The 20,624-nt window shown below is 38.7% G+C and overlaps 1 protein-coding gene across 3 annotated transcripts in view; it reads left to right on the top strand.

Annotated features, from left to right (window-relative positions):
• Smc5 (structural maintenance of chromosomes 5) overlaps positions 1 to 17,515 on the top strand; it is a 64,634-nt gene extending 47,119 nt beyond the window's left edge. The window contains 8 exon segments of one of the 3 annotated variants that reach the window (NM_001106357.2): positions 1,788 to 1,913; positions 4,812 to 4,856; positions 5,261 to 5,356; positions 5,834 to 5,938; positions 6,121 to 6,240; positions 13,386 to 13,565; positions 13,643 to 13,738; positions 14,700 to 17,515. In NM_001106357.2, the coding sequence (NP_001099827.1) occupies positions 1,788 to 1,913; positions 4,812 to 4,856; positions 5,261 to 5,356; positions 5,834 to 5,938; positions 6,121 to 6,240; positions 13,386 to 13,565; positions 13,643 to 13,738; positions 14,700 to 14,843 (912 nt within the window). In that variant the 3' untranslated portion in view covers positions 14,844 to 17,515. 3 annotated transcript variants of the gene reach the window in all.
• Positions 17,516 to 20,624: the final 3,109 nt, after the last annotated feature.

The raw sequence follows: 20,624 nt of genomic DNA, 5'->3' as shown, positions 1-20,624 counted from the left end.
ACTGCATTCACTGAAAAGCATTTATTATGACAAAAGGGGCATGTGCTGTATAGGACAAGCAACAGTACTTTATGGTGGCAGCATTTGTGAGGTAGAAGCAGAAAGATGAGGCATCTAGTGGTAACCTTGGCTACAGAGTAAGTTTGAAGGTGAGCCCATAATTCAGGAAACCCTTTCTCCAAATATAAGGTGTTCCCCCACCCCATTTTGATTTTTAAATTTAGTTTGTTTGTTTTTGAGAGTATGTTAGAATTACATTGTTTCCCTCTAAATTCTTTCATATGCTCCTCCACACTCCTTCAGATTCATGGCCTCCTTTTTTTCATCAGTTGTTACTGCATGTATATATGTACTTTTACATACTCACATATATAAATCTGGTGTGTGTGTGTTTCCAAATATAGCCTGTTGAGTATATACATATATTGCTTTTATGTAAGTTTGTGGGGCTGACCATTTGACACTGGAGAAACAATTTTTGTTCTCTTCCCTGGGTAGGGCCATCTCTTCTGCTCCCAGCTTTCCTCAGTTACCTGTAGGACTGAGGCTCCATGGGCTTTAACTCACGTTTGGGCAGTTACGCTGGTGAGACTTTACAGGTGGAGCTTCTGTTGTTCTGGGAGATACATTCTCACCTCAGAGTAGGTAGGGTTTCTTATAAGCAGGAACGAATGTGGGAGTTAGTAGTCTTTAAATGTGTGAACTCAAATGGTTTTTTTAATTAGTTTTTTAAAAATACTTTTATCTGGCCTGGTGGTGGTGGTACACACCTGTAATTCCAGCACTGGGGGGTGGGGAAGGATGCACAAGCAGATCTTTGGGTTGGTGGATAGCCTGGTCTACAGAGCTAGTTCCGGGACAGTTAAGGCTACACAGAGAAATCCTGTCTCGAGAAACATAAATAAATAAGTCAATAAATAAACAACTGGATGAATGAGTAAATAAATAACTTTGCCTTTTTAAATATATGTATTAGGGGCTTGGGTGTATGTACAAGGAGCCCAGCGGATTCCCTAGACCTGTAGTTGTGAGCCATCTCTCCATCCTCTTTTGAGCCTGTTACTATGTAGTGTTGTGGGAAATAAAAGATGCAAGGTCTAGGCATAGGGCTATGTGACTGTAATCCCCTTACTTGGGAAGCAGGAGGATCAGGAGTTCAAGGTCACTCTTGGCAACATAACAAGTTTAAAGCCAGCCTGGGCTACATGAGACCCTGCTTCTACAGCCCTACCTTCCCAAAATGGAGTGGGGACAGAGAGTAGGGAAAGGAGAGAAAACTTTGGTGGGAAGCACCCATGTACTCAGTAGATAATGTCTGTTTCTGTTATGATGATGGTTCTGTGGGTCTTGCCATATTCACCACTCAGTACTTAATACAGAATATAATATTGGCATCTCATGGATCTTGCTAATTAACTGCTAGGAAATGAATAAGTCCATGAATGAATGATAAATAGAGAAAACATTTGAAAAGTAATTTTAAAATTTATAATTGGATGCTATGTTTCTTATGTGAAGCCTGTGTATGATAATGTTCCATTAAAATTAAACATTTATAAAAGAGTAAACTTTAGGTTTCTTACATATTAGAGAGATACTGGCTCTGATATTTTAAAGTTTAAATTTTTACCTTCATAATAAAAGGCTAATGCACCTTTATTATAAAAAAGTCATGGTTCAGAAGACACGGTTCTCATAATCAGAATTCAGCAATTTATTCAATATGTGATTGCTTTATACAACAAACCTCTGATTTAGTAGTAACATTTTGAAATTTTTTTTAACAGCAACAGTTTATTGAATTGGATGACAATAGGCAGAGATTGTTACAGAAGTGCAAGGAACTTATGAAGAGAGCTAGGCAAGTATGTAACCTGAGTGCAGACCAAGCCGTTCCCCAAGAATTTCAGACAGTAAGTATAAAAATAAATAATGCTGCGTTTGACATAACACAGTATTTCCAGTTTAAGATGTCCTACTCTAGGCATAGTCACAGGACATGAAAACACAAAGTGGTATTTAAAACTCTGCCTTTTCCCATTCTTATACCATTGATAGTGTACATAAAGTAACTTTATATAGCTTTCTCTCAGATTTAGTCACCAGTCCTTGCTTAGTTTTAAAGTATGGGCATTATCTTGAAATGACAGCATTCATTTTCACAATTAAAGTCTTTCCCTCTTAACCGTCGTTGAGAGGGACTGTTGGAGTGTAAAACATTTGTGGAAACTAGTAAGTCGTTTGTGCTTCACAAACAGCAAGCAAGGGTGATACTGAGAAGAAAAAGGCAAGTGGTTTTAGGGGTCTTGTCTCTAAAGAGGGGTTTCCAGGTGCTGAGTCTTCCGAGATGATACCTTCTTTCAGTTCTACGCTGCTATGTCAGAGTCCGACTAAGCAATGCTACCTTCCAGTTCACACTCTGCATTCACTCTGTCCCTTCAGTTCACACTCTGCATTCACTCTGTCCCTTCAGTTCACACTGCATTCACTCTCTCCCTTCAGTTCATACTCTGCATTCACTCTGTCCCTTCAGTTCACACTCTGCATTCACTCTGTCCCTTCAGTTCACACTCTGCATTCACTTTGTCCCTTCAGTTCACACTGCATTCACTCTCTCCCTTAGTTCACACTCTGCATTCATTCTGTCTCTTGTGTTCCTAGGCTTTGTCCGACAGTGAAACCTTTCTGCATAGCTACTCAGAGTAATATCAAAATAGCTACAATGCATTTTTAAATAGTAGTATTGTGTACTTTTAAAATCTTGAATGTATCAACGTTCACAGATAATGAAATATCCACTAAGCATAGAAAAAGGCTAGTATAGTTTGTAGTTGTCATATCCTGGAAGGTTTTGTTTTATACTACCTGACACAGAAAACCACAGGGTACTCTGTTTGGGTACAGAGTAAGAATTCAACAGAAATTCATAAAACTAATTGAGAGGTTTGTTTCTAAAGATAATTGTAGAATGAATCTAAAATATGTTTTGTTTAATAAGATACTGGTGTGATGTGTATAAGTTCTAGTTTTTGTGTGCTGGGCATGGTGGCCGTTGTGGGTGGAGGCAGGATGATCCCAAATTCAATGCCTACAAACAGAACTGAACTCTGGGGGTTGGGGATTTAGCTCAGTGGTAGAGCGCTTGCCTAGGAAGCGCAAGGCCCTGGGTTCGGTCCCCAGCTCCGAAAAAAAAAAAAAAAAAAAAAAAGAACTGAACTCTGTTTCAACCCTGCCTCCCCAAAAGTTACACTGCTTTTGAAAAAGTGAAATCAGGAAATAATACATTTATTATTAAAATGTGTTGATTGGCTGATATGACCAATTATTAAGTAGTACATTTGTGCTTTCCTCACTGAAACTTGAACTCTGGTTTGGAGGACAGACCAAGCAACATGAAACAGAGGATCAGGTCAGACAAAAGAGAAAAGGAAAATAAAGGTGATGGCTAACACGCACGGAGCAAAGATGGGCAGCTCCTTAGGGAATGTCTATCTGAAATGTTACTATTTTGATAAGTCCTGGGGGAAGAGAAGAATTCAGTCAAGTAGGGATGTATCCCAAGAAGAGAGGTACCTCACACAAGCCACCAAGATGCATGTGTATTTGCCATGTGTTAAAATTACTCTTGGGATTAAAATTACATTCCAGTCTGGTAGTGGTGGCACATGCCTTTAGTCCCAGAACTCAGGAGACAGAAGGAGATAGATTTCCAAGTTTGAGGCCAGTCTGGTCTACATAGTTTGTTCTAGGCAAGGCTACAACAGAAAAACAGTTTTGTTTTGTTTTGTTTTTAAAAACAAAACAAAAAACCACACACATAAATTAAATCCCAAGCAGAGAAGGTGGCATAGTTAATAGGACCTTATAGAATATACAAGGAGTTTGGACGCCTCCCCACCCCCTTTTAGTGTTCAGAGATTAGGCAGGTACTCCACCACTAATTTGTATTCCTTACCCTGGGCTCTGTTCTCTTTAAGATAGAATCCATTGGAGGATTTTAAACACAAGAATGCTGTTATTAAAATCATTTTGTAGATGACTGCTCTTAACTGCTCTATGAAGAATAGAACTTTCAGAAAAGAAGCAAGGAAACTCTATAGGGTTATTATTTTTGACCAGGGAAGAGATTAATGTAGTCGCACAAAGGGGTGGGAGAGGAGAGAATTTTACTTCAGTGATAGAAAGGGAGGAGAGAACTCCTAAATTTTTGCCTGAACAAATTGTCAAACTAATTATTGATGCGAAATTGGTTTGCTTACAGTAGTTGGGAAGGTGGATAAAGTAGAAATTATGTTTCAATATTATACATTTAGTATACCTGTTAGAGTCTGGAGAAGATACCAAGTAAGTGTTGAAACAAGCTCACACCTCAACAGACAAGTCAAGGATACTGCACACATACATATCATCATCATCATCATCATCATCATCATCATCATCATCATCATCATCTTTGCCTTTGCAAAGATTGGACTGAGTTCCAAAGGGATAAAAAAAAGATGCAAATCAAGGTAGCCAGTTAATATACAAAACTCATCAGAACCCTTTTTTGAGTTTCAGCCTCATTGCATACCTTTTACTATAGGGCTCTGCAGGTTATACTAGGCAAAACAGTGCACTGCATGCCTCTCCTTGTAGGAACGTGTCTGCCCTAGTGAGTCTCTGTGGCATAGATTCAGAAGATAGCCTTGATGAAATTCTGATTGAGTTGTAAGAATGCTTTTGTAGGTCTTCATAAGTACAGTATAAAGCTCTAACTTCTTGCTCTCTTTCAATGCCCCACATATTCTGGACCCATTCTACCAATTCAGCAAGTACCCACCATTCCAAATGGACACAGCTCCTCACCCCCCATGGTATGCAGTACTCATTCTTCTTTCCAAATTGTTATCTCCTATTTACGTTGCTTTTCCCTAGCCATTGCTTTGAGACCCAGAGATAAATTATAGGCCTTTGAACTCTTAATTCTCATGTAGCATGAACTGACACTTCATTATTTTCTATTCCAAAGCCAATATGATATGTACTGCTTATTTTAGACTCAACATCAATACATTGCCTTAAGGTACTATCCAACATGTATACATCTTTTAAAGTGTAAGCTTTTTAAAGGGAAAATGCCCTCTTTAAGATTCTTTTGTATTGCTGTGTGCTAGCATGCTATTAATCAGACAGTAGATACATAGCAAATTACTCTCTTTAACTGTTCTAATAAAATGTATCACTATTCCATTTTTAATGATTTTTTTTTCCTCTTTAGGCTTTTCAAGATCTCCCAAACACATTGGATGAAATCGATGCATTATTAACTGAAGAAAGATCAAGAGCGTCCTGCTTCACAGGACTGAATCCTTCGGTATGTCTCTTTCTGCTTCTATCCTACAGTTCTCATGCTTCTCTCTTCCCTAGTGCACACATGCGCACATACATGCCTATGTGCGCCTCTGTGTGCGTGCACACACACACAGAGTTCTTTCCAGTACTTGCCTCCCACACTGTACTGGAGCTCTGGGTAATAATAAGCTAGACAGCAGGAACAATGCCTTAAATGCCAGATTCTGAATCTATTAGAATTTTAAATAGAGTCTTCCTGAAGAACACAGTGTTCTGTGCCTTTTCTTTATAAAAAGAATAGTTGAGTTAACTTGAAATACAGCAGTGTATATTTTTTTCAAGGATTAAAAAGTAACACTTTCAATATTCAATAGCATAAATTAATTGCATACAAGTAATGCAGCTCAATGGCATTTTAGCTAATAGTTTAATTGATGCAAATTTTTATATAATTTTATCCTTTGATAAATTTTTCTTAAAAGAATTTTTTTTCAACCAGGTGGTTGAGGAGTACACAAAAAGAGAAATAGAAATACAGCAGTTAACTGAAGAACTAAAGGGGAAGAAAGTTGAATTAGATGAATACAGGGAAAACATTTCGCAGGTAATTTTTATCCTATTTCTTATGTGTTTACTGTTAATGGGATAAGTGTACAAATTATACAAAATAAATTTTATGCTCCTGAGACAAAAAGTCTCAGATTGACTCCGTTATAAAATTTGTTTTATATCAGAATGGATAGTACTGCTTTCAGCCTGTGGTTTTATTTTGTCTCTTACTTGTAGGTGAAAGAAAGGTGGCTGAACCCCTTAAAAGAGCTAGTAGAGAAAATCAATGAGAAGTTCAGCAACTTTTTTAGTTCCATGCAGTGTGCTGGTGAAGTTGATCTTCATACAGAAAATGAGGTAATTGTATTCGGGTGTATTTTATGACCAGTAATTTTATTTATGTACAAGGGGTACAAGTAAATTTGTTTACTTTGGAATAATATATATCAAAATTTTGCTTGCTGAAAAATTATGAAAAGAAGGAAAGAGACCCTCTATGGGCTTCTGACATTAGATTTGCTTGGTTTGGGGGTGGGGGTGATGTTATTGGAGTGGCTGCTGCCTTGCTGTTTTTCAGCCAGTATGTGGGAATGGTTATTCAGCTGTGTTGAAGGAATACAGTGCTTTATAAATCCACCACTGCTCAACTTAGGAGCCATAAACAAATTAGCAAAAACTGAAATACAGTGTGTATCAATGAGGTCAAGTGTGTTTTTTGTGTTGGGAGGTGTTTTCTAATTTCTTTAACTTGCAGTGTAGCCAAAGATGACTTTGAACTCGCCTGACCATCTTGCCTCTACCTCCCAAGTAAGATTATAAACTTCCATGCCATGCTTAATTTTCTTAGTCTCTTTTTTATCACAAATTTAAAAGATAATAGGTAATATGCTAATTCCTTGAACTTCAGTTTTATGCACTGCTATTTTGAATAAAACAAATTTTTCATTAAGGAAGATTGTGTAAAGAAGGACTGGGGATGTAATGAAATGATCATGTATGCTTAGCTACATGAGCCCCTGTGTTCAGTTCCCAGCACTGTAAGCAGGCGAGGGAAGGAGAAGAAATACCTGAATTTCTCGGCAAGTAATTGGGAAAGTGAACTAAGTGGGGGAGGAGTATAAGTGACAAAAGGCTAGCCATCCTTTGATTAAAAGGTTTTGCTGGTACACTAAGGTCATTTATTCTTATTTGCATGTATCAAAATGTTTCAAGGTGAAATTTCTTTTAAATAAAAGTGAAGTTATTAAGAATATTTTAGTGTCTTTAAAAGTTTTGATTCTTTTTTTTCTATTTTTAGCAAATGTTCACGTTTTCAACAAAATAGCACCATTTTCTCCTTTGAGGAGTTTTGTCTCACAAGCTTCCCTCTGCTTCATGTGAAGCATATGTGTAGAACACCATTTTATTATAAGTCCTAGGTTTGAGGTGTTAGACCCTTCTGTAGTTTTCCATACAGTCCTTGCCTTACCATAACTAAGAAATGTACGGAAGATACTTCATTTCTGATTTGCTTCTTCTCCAAAATTTATCTTGTTTAATCCCTTCAGATCATCTTTTTGGTTTTGGTTTTCTATTTTGTTTTTTGAGACAGGGTTTCTCTGTGTAGCCCTGACCATCCTAGAACTCACTTTGTAGACCAGGCTGCCCTGAAATTTATGAAAACCCATCTGCTTCTGCCTCCCAAGTGCTGGGCTTAAAGGCACTCATCACAACCACCCCCCAGCTGTTTAATCTTATAAATAGCCTGGGAAGCAGTAACTTAAATCTACCCTACTCAAAAAACAAACTGAAACTGATGCTAAATTCACTGAAGGTCACATTGCTATCAGGTGGCAAAAAAAATCAGACTCCTTATCTAATCCCAGACAGAGCCAAGCTCTTAGATAAATTTGATTACTGGGAATATCATCTTGCTCAAAGTACCAACAGGACGTTTATCAATAGCTTGACTGTGTGGGGTATAAATGTGGTCAGATAAACTAGGAGAGGCCTGTGTCACAGAAATCCCATCCATTCTGTCTTTTGCATGGTGCTCCTCCCTCTCTCGTACTCTTCTCAGTAGTCTGTTTTCAGCGTGCTGCTATAGAAAACTTCTCTTGCCTTTGTCCCCGTTCTGTTCTGCCCTCCTCAGTAGTGAGTTAAGAACTGAGTTCTTTAACCAGAGCCTTCAGTGAGATGGAAGAAACTAGAATGAGGCACTAAAAAGGACCGTCGATGGTAATGAAGAAATACATTTTAAAAGTAGCTTGGAAATGAAAACTGTTACAGATTATTCCAGTAATGTCATTTGTTTACTTGGGATTTGAAGGGGGAAGGTGAACAGATTAAAAGTACTATTTCTAAAATTTTTAAGGCGTTACCTGTGTCCTTTTATATTTATGTGTGAAGCAGTTTGTGGTTCATTAAAGGGAGCTCTTGCTTTCTTAGGTGTCGGGAATTGGAACACAGTGCCTCCTTATAATAAGTAGCAGGGTCCAAACTTGGCAGGACAAGCTTTGAGCAAGTGTCTTGTGCTGTTTGACCAAGTGTTGTTGAAAATAATGCAGCCAAAACTGCAACCAAGCCCGGCCCGCAGCAGCTCTCTGCTCCCAAACCCCGTGGGAGAGAGACCTCACCACCTGATCAGGTGGGCACTCCTGAGGCTGCAGAGCGGAGGAGACCACCAACACTGCCCACCCCTGCCCACATCCCTGGCCCAAGAGGCAACTGTATAAGGCCTCTGGGTTCCCGTAGGGGAGGGCCCAGGAGCGGCAGGACCCCTGCGCCTGAGACACCGCCGGAACCTAAAAGAAACAGACCGGATAAACAGTTCTCTGCACCCAAATCCCGTGGGAGGGAGAGCTAAACCTTCAGAGAGGCAGACACGCCTGGGAAACCAGAAGAGACTGCACTCTGTGCACATCCAGACGCCAGAGGAAAACACCAAACGCCATCTGGAACCCTGGTGCACGGAGGCTCCCGGAAAGAGCGGCGCAGATCTTCCCAGTTGCTGACGCCGCGGAGAGGACTTAGGCAGTACCCCACGAGCAAACTTGAGCCTTGGAACCGCAGGTAGGACCAACTTTTCCCCTGCAAGAAACCTGCCTGGAGAACTCAGGACACACAGAGGCAAAATTCCTCTAGGACCGGGCACTTCCTGTGTTTACCGGAAGTCCCACACCCGCGGATCCCGGCCTGCAGCAGCTCTCTGCTCCCAAACCCCGTGGGAGAGAGACCCAACCGCCTGGTCAGGTGGGCACTCCTGAGGTTGCAGAGCGGAGGAGACCACCAACACTGCCCACCCCTGCCCACATCCCTGGCCCAAGAGGCAACTGTATAAGGCCTCTGGGTTCCCGTAGGGGAGGGCCCAGGAGCGGCAGGATCCCTGCGCCTGAGACACCGCCGGAACCTGAAGGAAACAGACCGGATAAACAATTCTCTGCACCCAAATCCCGTGGGAGGGAGAGCTAAACCTTCAGAGAGGCAGACACGCCTGGGAAACCAGAAGAGACTGCACTCTGTGCACATCCAGACGCCAGAGGAAAACACCAAACGTCATCTGGAACCCTGGTGCACGGAAGCTCCCGGAAAGAGCGGCGCAGATCTTCCCAGTTGCTACCGCCGCGGAGAGGACTTGGGCAGTACCCCACGAGCAAACTTGAGCCTTGGAACCACAGGTAGGACCAACTTTTCCCCTGCAAGAAACCTGCCTGGTGAACTCAAGACACAGGCCCACAGGAACAGCTGAAGACCTGTAGAGAGGAAAAACTACACGCCCGAAAGCAGAACACTCTGTCCCCATAACTGGCTGAAAGAAAACAGGAAAACAGGTCTACAGCACTCCTGACACACAGGCTTATAGGACAGTCTAGCCACGGTCAGAAATAGCAGAACAAAGTAACACTAGAGATAATCTGATGGCGAGAGGCAAGCGCAGGAACCCAAGCAACAGAGACCAAGACTACATGGCATCATCGGAGCCCAATTCTCCCACCAAAGCAAACACGGAATATCCAAACACACCAGAAAAGCAAGAACTAGTTTCAAAATCATATTTGATCATGATGCTGGAGGACTTCAAGAAAGACATAAAGAACTCCCTTAGAGAACAAGTAGAAGCCTACAGAGAGGAATCGAAAAAATCCCTGAAAGAATTCCAGGAAAACACAATCAAACAGTTGAAGGAATTAAAAATGGAAATAGAAGCAATCAAGAAAGAACACATGGAAACAACCCTGGACATAGAAAATCAAAAGAAAAGACAAGGAGCTGTAGATACAAGCTTCACCAACAGAATACAAGAGATGGAAGAGAGAATCTCGGGAGCAGAAGATTCCATAGAAATCATTGACTCAACTGTCAAAGATAATGTAAAGCAGAAAAAGCTACTGGTCCAAAACATACAGGAAATCCAGGACTCAATGAGAAGATCAAACCTAAGGATAATAGGTATAGAAGAGAGTGAAGACTCCCAGCTCAAAGGACCAGTAAATATCTTCAACAAAATCATAGAAGAAAACTTCCCTAACCTAAAAAAAGAGATACCCATAGGCATACAAGAAGCCTACAGAACTCCAAATAGATTGGACCAGAAAAGAAACACCTCCCGTCACATAATTGTCAAAACACCAAACGCACAAAATAAAGAAAGAATATTAAAAGCAGTAAGGGAAAAAGGTCAAGTAACATATAAAGGCAGACCTATCAGAATCACACCAGACTTTTCGCCAGAAACTATGAAGGCCAGAAGATCCTGGACAGATGTCATACAGACCCTAAGAGAACACAAATGCCAGCCCAGGTTACTGTATCCTGCAAAACTCTCAATTAACATAGATGGAGAAACCAAGATATTCCATGACAAAACCAAATTTACACAATATCTTTCTACAAATCCAGCACTACAAAGGATAATAAAGGGTAAAGCCCAACATAAGGAGGCAAGCTATACCCTAGAAGAAGCAAGAAACTAATCGTCTTGGCAACAAAACAAAGAGAATGAAAGCACACAAACATAACCTCACATCCAAATATGAATATAACAGGAAGCAATAATCACTATTCCTTAATATCTCTCAACATCAATGGCCTCAACTCCCCAATAAAAAGACATAGATTAACAAACTGGATACGCAATGAGGACCCTGCATTCTGCTGCCTACAGGAAACACACCTCAGAGACAAAGACAGACACTACCTCAGAGTGAAAGGCTGGAAAACAACTTTCCAAGCAAATGGTCAGAAGAAGCAAGCTGGAGTAGCCATTCTAATATCAAATAAAATCAATTTTCAATTAAAAGTCATCAAAAAAGATAAGGAAGGACACTTCATATTCATCAAAGGAAAAATCCACCAAGATGAACTCTCAATCCTCATCTTCGGTTGGTTTATATACAAGTGTGCAATTTCTAGGCTTGAAAGTAAAGTGATGCTATCTGGTGCTGGATAGAGGAGCCTTATTTTTTATTATGGCAGCTTGCTATTTTTTGTAACATGGTGATTTGGTTGAACACAATAAAGTACAGTAGTAACTGATCTCCCCTTCTTCCTGGATGAGTGAGGAGATGATTAAATGTTGATGTCAGCATCCATGAGCATATTCAGATGAGCTTCTGCTTCTGTTGAAAAGGATGCTGTGTTTGATTGTGGTCCGAAGCTTTGAAGCACTACTTGGCATCTCCTTCCTTGGAGGTCTCACTGTTTAAACATAACAGATTTGATAGCTTGTTGGTAAGGTGAGGTCCAGCTTGTCTCCACTAGGTCATCTTCATGTGAATCCGGTGGTTATACGGTTTTGTTCTAGGGATATTTCATTTTTTTAATAACGGTTTTAGCTGACATTCATGGAGAGAATGAATCCTTAGAAGTGCCACTAGTGAAAGGAAATCCTGTCTAGAGTATGTTTCTTTACAAAGCTGTGTCACACCATCCTTTGGGCCCTCTGCTGGAAAAGTAGAATCAAGTCTCAAATAATGCCTTTTAAATTGTATCTTCTAGTATTATAGATGTAGGACAGTACTGTATCATACCTCTGTGGATGTAAAATAGCTTGTACCTGCTTTATGACCGTAGTAGTGACCGTGCTTTATCAGAGCTGTTTTTAATGATGTTGCTCAGAATGTTTTCTTTCCAGATGATGATTGAGAAGCTAATTAAAAAAAAAAAATGGTGCCAGGTACCACAAGAGTAACAGAACTGTGCTGTTTTCTCGGGTTTTGTTTTTTTTACTTTTTTTTTTTTTAATGGAGTGTGCTGGATGTCTCTACAGTTTTGTTCAGATGACTGCAGAACCTGGAAAAGCTGTTGCTGCTGTTGATGCATAACACACTACTATTATTGGTCTTTTTATATAAATATAAATATATATATACAGATATATAATTTGAATTGTTTGAAACTTTACCTGTGCTGTCAACTTTGGAAAAAAGTATCCCCGTTTACTGTGTTGAGTTGGCACTGTACAGAAATTAACAGCCATATTGGTCTAGAAATGTTGAACTTAAGTTTTTTCCATTTGTACAGGGGTAACACACTGTATTAAATATGTAAGGTCTTATATACGTGGGTTTGATTACAAAAACTAATAAAGTATTCTCTAAATTAAAAAAAAAAAAAAAACTGCAACCAAAGGTGGCAGCGCACTTCAGAAACGACTGAAGGAACAGTATTGCGGGCAGCGATAGTAGCCGTGAGATAGGAGTCTAAAGGAGAGGGTGGGAAGATTCAGCCACTTAGTGTGATATTAGTACAAAGTGCTTCTCCCGGAATATGGGGACACCACATCAGTTATAAATGGCATCACTTAGAGGTGGTGACATTCTTATAAAGAATGTGGTCTGGAATCACTGTTGAAGTGGCGTCCCATGAACTGGCCCATTCCACTGACATTTTGTTTCATCCATATGTAATTGCCACACCTTTTTTATAGTGAATAAATAAAACACTTTTTGCTGCTCTTAGGCCTCTGCTATGAATATATGCTATGTACATAGAATTTCAAAGATTTAATATGAAAAATGTAAAATATTCATTGATAACATTTTTATTGTGATGTTAAAATGACATTTTAAAAAATAAAATACACAATTGAGGCTAATTTTACCTGTTTTCTTTTTATGTTTTAAAACAATAACTGTTGAATTACCTGTTTCTTATACTGTCTCTTGATTAGACTCTTATCTTAGACCATTTAACTAGTTAACTTTTAACTATTGTTAGATACTTCACTCTTACTCATAAATTCATTGAATCTGAATGACCTAAAATGGCTAAGAGAAGTAAATAAAACTTAGAGTGGTCTCAGAGTTGGCAAAAGTTATAGAGCACCAAATACAATCTTTTTTTATGTTAATATAAACATTTGTGTGTGCGCGGGCACTCACGTAGGCACTTGGAGACTATTAAATTTTTTAGGTAGTAATTATTTAAATTTACTTTTATGATTGGTATATTTGATTTAATTTCAAATATTGAGTAAAGTTACCAAAGAAAGCACACATTTTTCAACTTTTTATGTTTTACAGGAAGATTATGATAAATATGGAATCCGGATTAGAGTAAAATTTCGCAGTAGTACTCAGCTGCATGAATTAACTCCTCATCATCAAAGTGGCGGTGAAAGAAGTGTTTCTACCATGCTGTACTTGATGGCACTTCAGGAGCTTAACAGATGTCCATTCAGAGTGGTTGATGAAATTAATCAGGTACAGTTAGTCTATTGTGGGAGAACTGCATCCTGTAATAGTTACAAGTGTAACGATTACTGTTTTTGTGGTTTTAGGGTATGGACCCAATTAATGAACGGAGGGTGTTTGAAATGGTTGTGAACACCGCCTGTAAAGAGAACACATCGCAGTACTTCTTCATCACACCGAAGGTGAGTAGATGCAGCACAGGAGCCGTGCACTCACACGTCCTCCTGCGTCCTGGGAGCAGAGTGGGGCTGAGAGGTGAACATGAACATGAAAACTCGAGAAGTAAGGCTCAAAGGCTTATGTAATGTTCACGTACGTAAGAGGGACAAGCCGAGTGATATACTTGATTGAAAATGGCTTCTGTCATCTAAGGAAGTGGTAGAGAAGGCACATCATCATGTTCCAGAACGCAGGCTTTCTTCTTGCTTCTGATACTCATTGCCCTTCTTAAAAAGCTCTTACTTTGCTCAGACACTATTGGGAACGCAAGCCCCAGAACTCTCCAGCCTTCTCCATCATGCCACATACTGCTCCCGTCCTGACTGCCCACTGCTACTGCCCTGGCCCTAAGTACCCAATGTCTGTGCAACAGACCAGCTTTACAACAGCATAGTAATCTTCATAGAGAATTTTCCATAATCTAGAGCTGTTGAAATGGGAATTTTCCTTTTGTTATAGTGCTGTGGGTAACATACTGAGTAAATGGATACTTAAATTTGTTTTGATTAGTAATTACACTTTTTTCCCTTTTAACTTAATCTTCTATCAGATCTGTGGGTTATATTTAGCTCTGCCCCTGTTCTATTTCTTACCAAACTCCTTGGTTTAGAAACCAAACCTCCCTAGCACATTTCAAACTACCAGTCTGTCACAGCACAGTGCTTAGCCACAGAAGTTTGAGAAGTGTTTGAGTGCACACTCTTCCACGGTGTGCCTGGGAAGTGTATAGTCCTATTGACTTGGGATAGAGAGGATTTCCAGCCAGCTAGATAGTTCAGGTCAGTCACTGGGCCAGGCTTCAGACAGACTTATTCGGGGAGCTATCATAGTCTGACAAGTTGATGAATTTGAACATACATAAGGCTGAGAAACTTTGTTTCACCGTATATATAATTATATGGCACTTTGTTTCAATCCTTACAGCTTCTACAGAATCTGCCTTATTCTGAAAAGATGACGGTATTGTTTGTCTACAATGGTCCTCATATGCTGGAACCAAACCGATGGAATTTAAAGGCTTTTCAAAGGCGGCGGCGAAGGATCACATTTACTCAACCTTCTCAGTGAAAGGAAAGGGAGGGGCCTGCCGAGGTTTTCATTTAACTGTTTATACCTGTCGCTCAAGTGAATAAAAGTTAGCAGATTTATTGAAAGAGAAAGATTGGTTATTTTTGGAAGCCTGCTTTTAAAAACAAATAGGTTAATGAAGCGGAGACCATAGTGACTCTGGACCATTTCTAGTGAAAACTAAGTCTTCAGTTTTGGTGGACCTTGTCTCATTAGTCCTCTGTGAGCATTGTTGTGTGAAGCTTTGTGCTGCCTCAGGTGTGGTGGCACACATCTAGTCCAGCATTTAGGAGACGGAGGCAGAAAGATCATGAGTTTGAGTGGTTTCATGTGTCTTAACAGAAAAAGCTATTTCCGGTTGCAAATCAGAGGTACGGCAGAATGGGGTTTCATTCACAGAGCGTTTACAAACAATAGCCGCCCTGAGTGCTGATTGCAGAACATCCTGACTCTTAGTGCTTAAAGGTAACTCAGAATTAGAAATCCCATTTGCCTTCAGTATTGTATTTAGTTTTTAAAAACTAGTATGAGAATGTCTGCTTAGTAGATAGTGATTTATGGCAGATCTGTTCATTTCTTTGTGTTTAGAAGAAGGGTTCCCTTATTTTCATAGAAAATATGTTATCGTAGAAAATTGATGCTATAATTTTATTGTTATTTCAAAGAATTGGGAAGACATATACACGTGAGGCTTCAAAATGACAGGAGGACTTTGAGAGGTCACAAGGTAAAGATGATACAGAATGTGGCCCAAACATTGGCAGAGTGAAATCAGGTGACAGGAGTTAAAGTATAATTGTTGTGTGTGTTTGTCGGGGGTGGGTTCTTTGTTTGTTTGTTTAATTTAAAGTCAAATGTATTTTACATCTTAAATTTCTACAAAGGCATTTTTATAATTTTAGTAAGATTTTTCTTAAGATTTCATATATGAGATTTTACAATTTGTATTTGAAATTTCTCAGTGCTATGTAAAGAGTGAAGGCAAAGAATTGATTGGTTTCAAATCATAATATTTTTAGAATTTGTATGTCCTTCCTTCTACCCAGTATTTTAGAAAACTCTCATCTAAATTGTTTTCTTCCAGCTTGAAAATATTAATTGAAAACCATTTATTTTTCTCTGAGAACGCTAATTAACAATGCCAAACAAATTCTGTTTGTTTGTTTTTTTTTTAAACAAATCTTGAAAGAAAGTAGAAATGTCTTTGAATAGTGGACTGAACTGTATCCTTGCTGGTACTGACAAAATTATTTTTGTGACTAGCTAGCCTGAATAAAGTTTGGGCTTTGTATATTATTGTAATAGCCAATGAGATTTGCATTCTTATTAGGTCAAAAAATAGTGAAACATGAGTTTATGTCTGCTCACTTAGACATTTTCTCTTTTAGAAGTTGTATTTCTTTTTAACACTTGTAAAAGAACCCTTCCCTCTTAAACTACATCTCATACATGTAGTATAAAGATATTTTTAATAACATTTTTATCAGCATGAACAAGTCAAAAAATTAAAAACTAGGTAGGATAGTAGTGAAGGGTGTTTCTAAACATTTGTGTCGTTGCTTGGATTTCTGACATAATTAATATCTTCACTGATATATGCTTAATATAGTTTGGTTTTATCATGTCAATGTGAAACAAAAACAAACCGTACTTAAAACTCAACATCAGCAATCCCATTTCAGTTTACATATGTCAAAAATGATTCTATATCATGCTTATAAACTTTCAGAGAGCAAAATTAATGTTCGTTTTATATTGACTTTGGGCTGGGAAGGATAAATTATGTATCATTTATTATATTAAAAATAGTCATACTATAATGTCATTTTCTGCAACTGTTGATTTTTAAGATTATATTATAATTGTAAAAATTCCAAGTAAAAGCTTGATTTGATAAATAAAATATTTAAAACCTGACAGTTACAAATATTTGTAATGACGAAATGTTTACATTGATTTGCCCAAGGTCAGTCTCTGTTAGAAGGTTTCTCATTTTCAAAAAAAGGTTGTTTTGTTTTTTGTAAGGTTTATTTATTTTATGTGAGTCGGTTTTTTCTGCATGTATGTATTATACCCGGTGCTTGTTAAGGCCAGAAGAGAGCATCAGATCCCCTAGGAGTAGAGGTAAAGGTAGTCGTGAGCTGCTGTATTGAGTGTTGGGTATAGAAGCTGGGTCCTGTGGAAGAGCAGCCAGGAGGTTTAACCACTGAGCCATCTCTCCAGTCCCAAAAAGAGATTTCTTGCTGCTTTCCCATAGCCTTGGACATAAGTCTATAGCACCGGAGGGGCATCACTTCACTCTGGTTTGTGTAAATGTAATTGATTAAAACTATGTTGTAAATGCTACTTCATTGGTAATAAATAATATATTTTCCCATTGGTATAGGTTATTTAAGATGAGAGTATTTTAATACTTTAAATTTTCTTAAAAGTCTTTTTTTTTTATCTCTCTTTTTTTTTTTTTTTTTAAAGATTTATTCATTTATTATATATAAGTACACTGTAGTTGTCTTCAGATACACCAGAAGAGGGCACCGGATCTCTTTACAGATGGTTGTGAGCCACCATGTGGTTGCTGGGAATTGAACTCATGACCTCTGGAAGAGCAGTCGGGTGCTCTTAACCGCTGAGCCATCTCTCCAGCCCAAAAGTCATTTTTTATTTTCAGGATTACAAAAAAATCAATGTCTATTGGAATGTTTACTATTTATGATGCAGTGTTTAACAGCCTATTTGTGTTCCAAAGATTAAAAACTTAGTCTTTTGTCCATTTGCAGTGTAATTAGAATCTAATAGCAGTAAACATGGGAAAGCTTGAAAGCATCCAAAGAAGCCATGGTGGAAGGCAAGTATAACTGTTTTTGTTGAAACTGACTTTTATAAAACCATGCACAGTCGCCAAGTCATCTTACCATTTCTTACATTGGCTTATTACTCAAAGCAACCTTTTAAAATGTATCCTGAATCAGACATACTTTACCACTTTCATATAAATTATTCAACTGTTTCCACACTAGCAAGATGAGAACATATTTAATTCACAATTTTTAGACGAGAACCAGGCTGTGAGGGAACCTAGCGTCATAGTTGATACCTTATTAATCTTTACTGTTTTCCTTACTTTAAATCGTTAGTGCTATGAAGTACTATGTCTGAACTCAAAGCAAAATTAGCATAAAGCTTTTTCTGTTATTAGTGTTAATTATTCACAGGATGCAGATAGTGATGGACTTTACATTATAGGTACAAGTATTTCATATACCATATTATTCTCATGAAATCTGAATATGAGTCAGATGAACCTAACTTATTTATACTAGTTTGCCTCGTTACTTCATAACCAGCCATATATTTTAGGAAGGTACATTGTTATACTTGTGTATACTTAGGAAGTTTGACTGTTGACAGTTTGAGCTGCTTTTTATTCCTAGTGGAACAATGGAAGGTATGAATTTATTTTCATTTCTCCCCTCCTTCCTTTATTGTGGCAGATGAACATAATGCAGATTTTACCATTTTAAAGTGCACAGTTTGGTGGGATGAAATATCTACAGTGCAGTCACCATCCCTCTGTACTAGCCGTTCACTGTAATCCTAACATGACATGTCTCTATTCAGACTGACTTTCCATTTTCCTCTTTACCCCAGCCAGTGGTAAACTCTTCCCTTTTGTTTAATTTCCAGTGTAGTATGCAGCGTTACTGGTTTCATTTTTGTATTTTCACACATGTATATATGTGACGGAATTTTGTTCCTGGCCATTCTCTCTTTGCTGCTGTTCTTTATCCCCCCGCCCCTTCCCTTCTTCCCCTGTGCCATTTTCTGTTTTCAAGTCATGTTTTCTCCAGCACCATTCTTTCCCTGCCTCCTTTAAGGTCTCATATTCCCCTGCCTAGTTTATGACCTACACGCACATTTATGTCCACACATAAATATTTAACTATGTTCAGCATATGAGTGGAAACATGAAGTATTTTGAGTTTCTACTTATTTTGCTTAATGGGTAGTCTTCAAGGTTTCAAAAGCCCAGGCCAGGCCCAGTGTCTCAGTTCTGGTCTGTCTGGTCTGTCTCTTTCACCCTCCCTCCCCCGTATCCCCTGCCTGGTGCCTATGGATCAGGATGTAAAGATCTCAGCTACTAACCGACAGCATGTCTGTCTGCTTCCTGCCTTGTGAAACTGCTCTGATTGACTAAGCATCTCTCCATCACCTCTGTTTATAGCTCCAGCTGGCCTGCAACTCACAGATAAGTTTGCCTCTCCCAAGTGCAGGAGCTAAAGGTGTTGACCTTATTGAGCTCTTCTAATTTGGGTTTTCTCAGAATGGCTATGCAAATTTGTAGTGGGCTTTGAGTTTGCTTGATAGGTTGACTTTGATATTTGATTCTCCATCTTTAGGTGTCTCTGCTGTGATTATATATACTTTGTAAATAGTAGATAATTTCATCTTGATTCTTGTGTTTTACTTTGTTTTCAGTGTTTATTTTTATTTATGATCATGTCCATGTGCCAACATGCACAGGCCCACAGAAGCCAGAAGGTATTGGATCCCCTAGAACTGGGACTTGTAAGCTACCTTGAATGGGTACTGGCAACCAAACTTGAGTCCTCCACTAGAACACTATACACTCTTAACCTCTAAGCCATCTTTCTTACACCCTACATCTTTTAATTCAATATGCTGATCTGTGACTTTAATGATGAGTGAGGCCATTTGCATTGAGAGTTACTTCTGAAAGGGATTTGGTAATTTCTGTGGTCTTGTTGATTGTTTTCTGTTTTAGGTTAAATTGTTGTTTGTTCTTTTCTTCTTGTCTCTGAAAGGAGTTTGTGTTAAACATGATGAATTTCTTCTCATTTCTTTTTGGGTTGTCTTTTTTTCTCTTATGAAATATATGCATGTTTATGGTTTTAGGATTGAAACTTTATTCTTGTTCTGTGTTCGTTTTAACTTCAGTATTTATTTTAGTGCTGGCTTCTTTGTTGTGAGTAGTCTTAGTTTTCTTAGTTTGTGTCTCTCTTGAAATATTATCTTTTGCTGGGTATAGCAACCTTGGTTTGATGTTTGTCTTTTCAGGTGCTTTGGAAAATCCTTTACAGCCTCTCTTCTCTCTTCTCTCTTCTCTCTCTTCTCTCTCTCTCTCTCTCTCTCTCTCTCTCTCTCTCTCTCTCTCTCTTTCTCTCTCTCGGTGGTGGTAATGGTGTTTTAATTATTTTTTAAAGTAGTTTATACCTGTTACATATGTGGTTTTGGTTTTAGTTTTTCAAGATAAGGTTTCTCTTTGTATCCCTTGCAATCCTTGAGTTTAATCTGTAGACCAGACTGACTCTGAACACCTTCTGTATGCTGGGATTAAAGACCTTGCAAAATAAGATTTCTTACTGGTACCTAGTACTCACTGATTACACTAGGACTGTTGTGGGCCTGTTAAAGGCCTATTGGCCAGACAGACTCAGGACTGCTTGTCTCTATCTCAGATTATGAGCATATTCTTCCATACCTGCCATTTTACATAGGTGCTAAGGATTGAATTGAGGTCCTTATAACTGTGGCAAACACTTTACCTACTGAGCTGTCTTCCTGAGCCTGGCTTTGCAGTTTTGACATCTTGACCTCTGTGTGGTAAAGACATTCATCTCTGATCATATGTGCTTGGGGTTTGTCTTTGTTATTTTTCTACTATTCTGACAAAACACCATGACCAAGGAAACTTATAAATAAGAGCATGTAGTAGGGCTTATATTTTCCAAGCTTAGAGTCCATGGTGGCAGGAACATCTGA

This window comes from Rattus norvegicus, chromosome 1 (assembly GCF_021556685.1).
Source record: "Rattus norvegicus strain SHRSP/BbbUtx chromosome 1, alternate assembly SHRSP_T2T, whole genome shotgun sequence".
Lineage (NCBI taxonomy): Eukaryota > Metazoa > Chordata > Mammalia > Rodentia > Muridae > Rattus > Rattus norvegicus.
The sequence above is the reverse complement of the archived record's forward strand: the minus strand, read 5'-3'. Positions and strand labels throughout refer to the sequence as shown.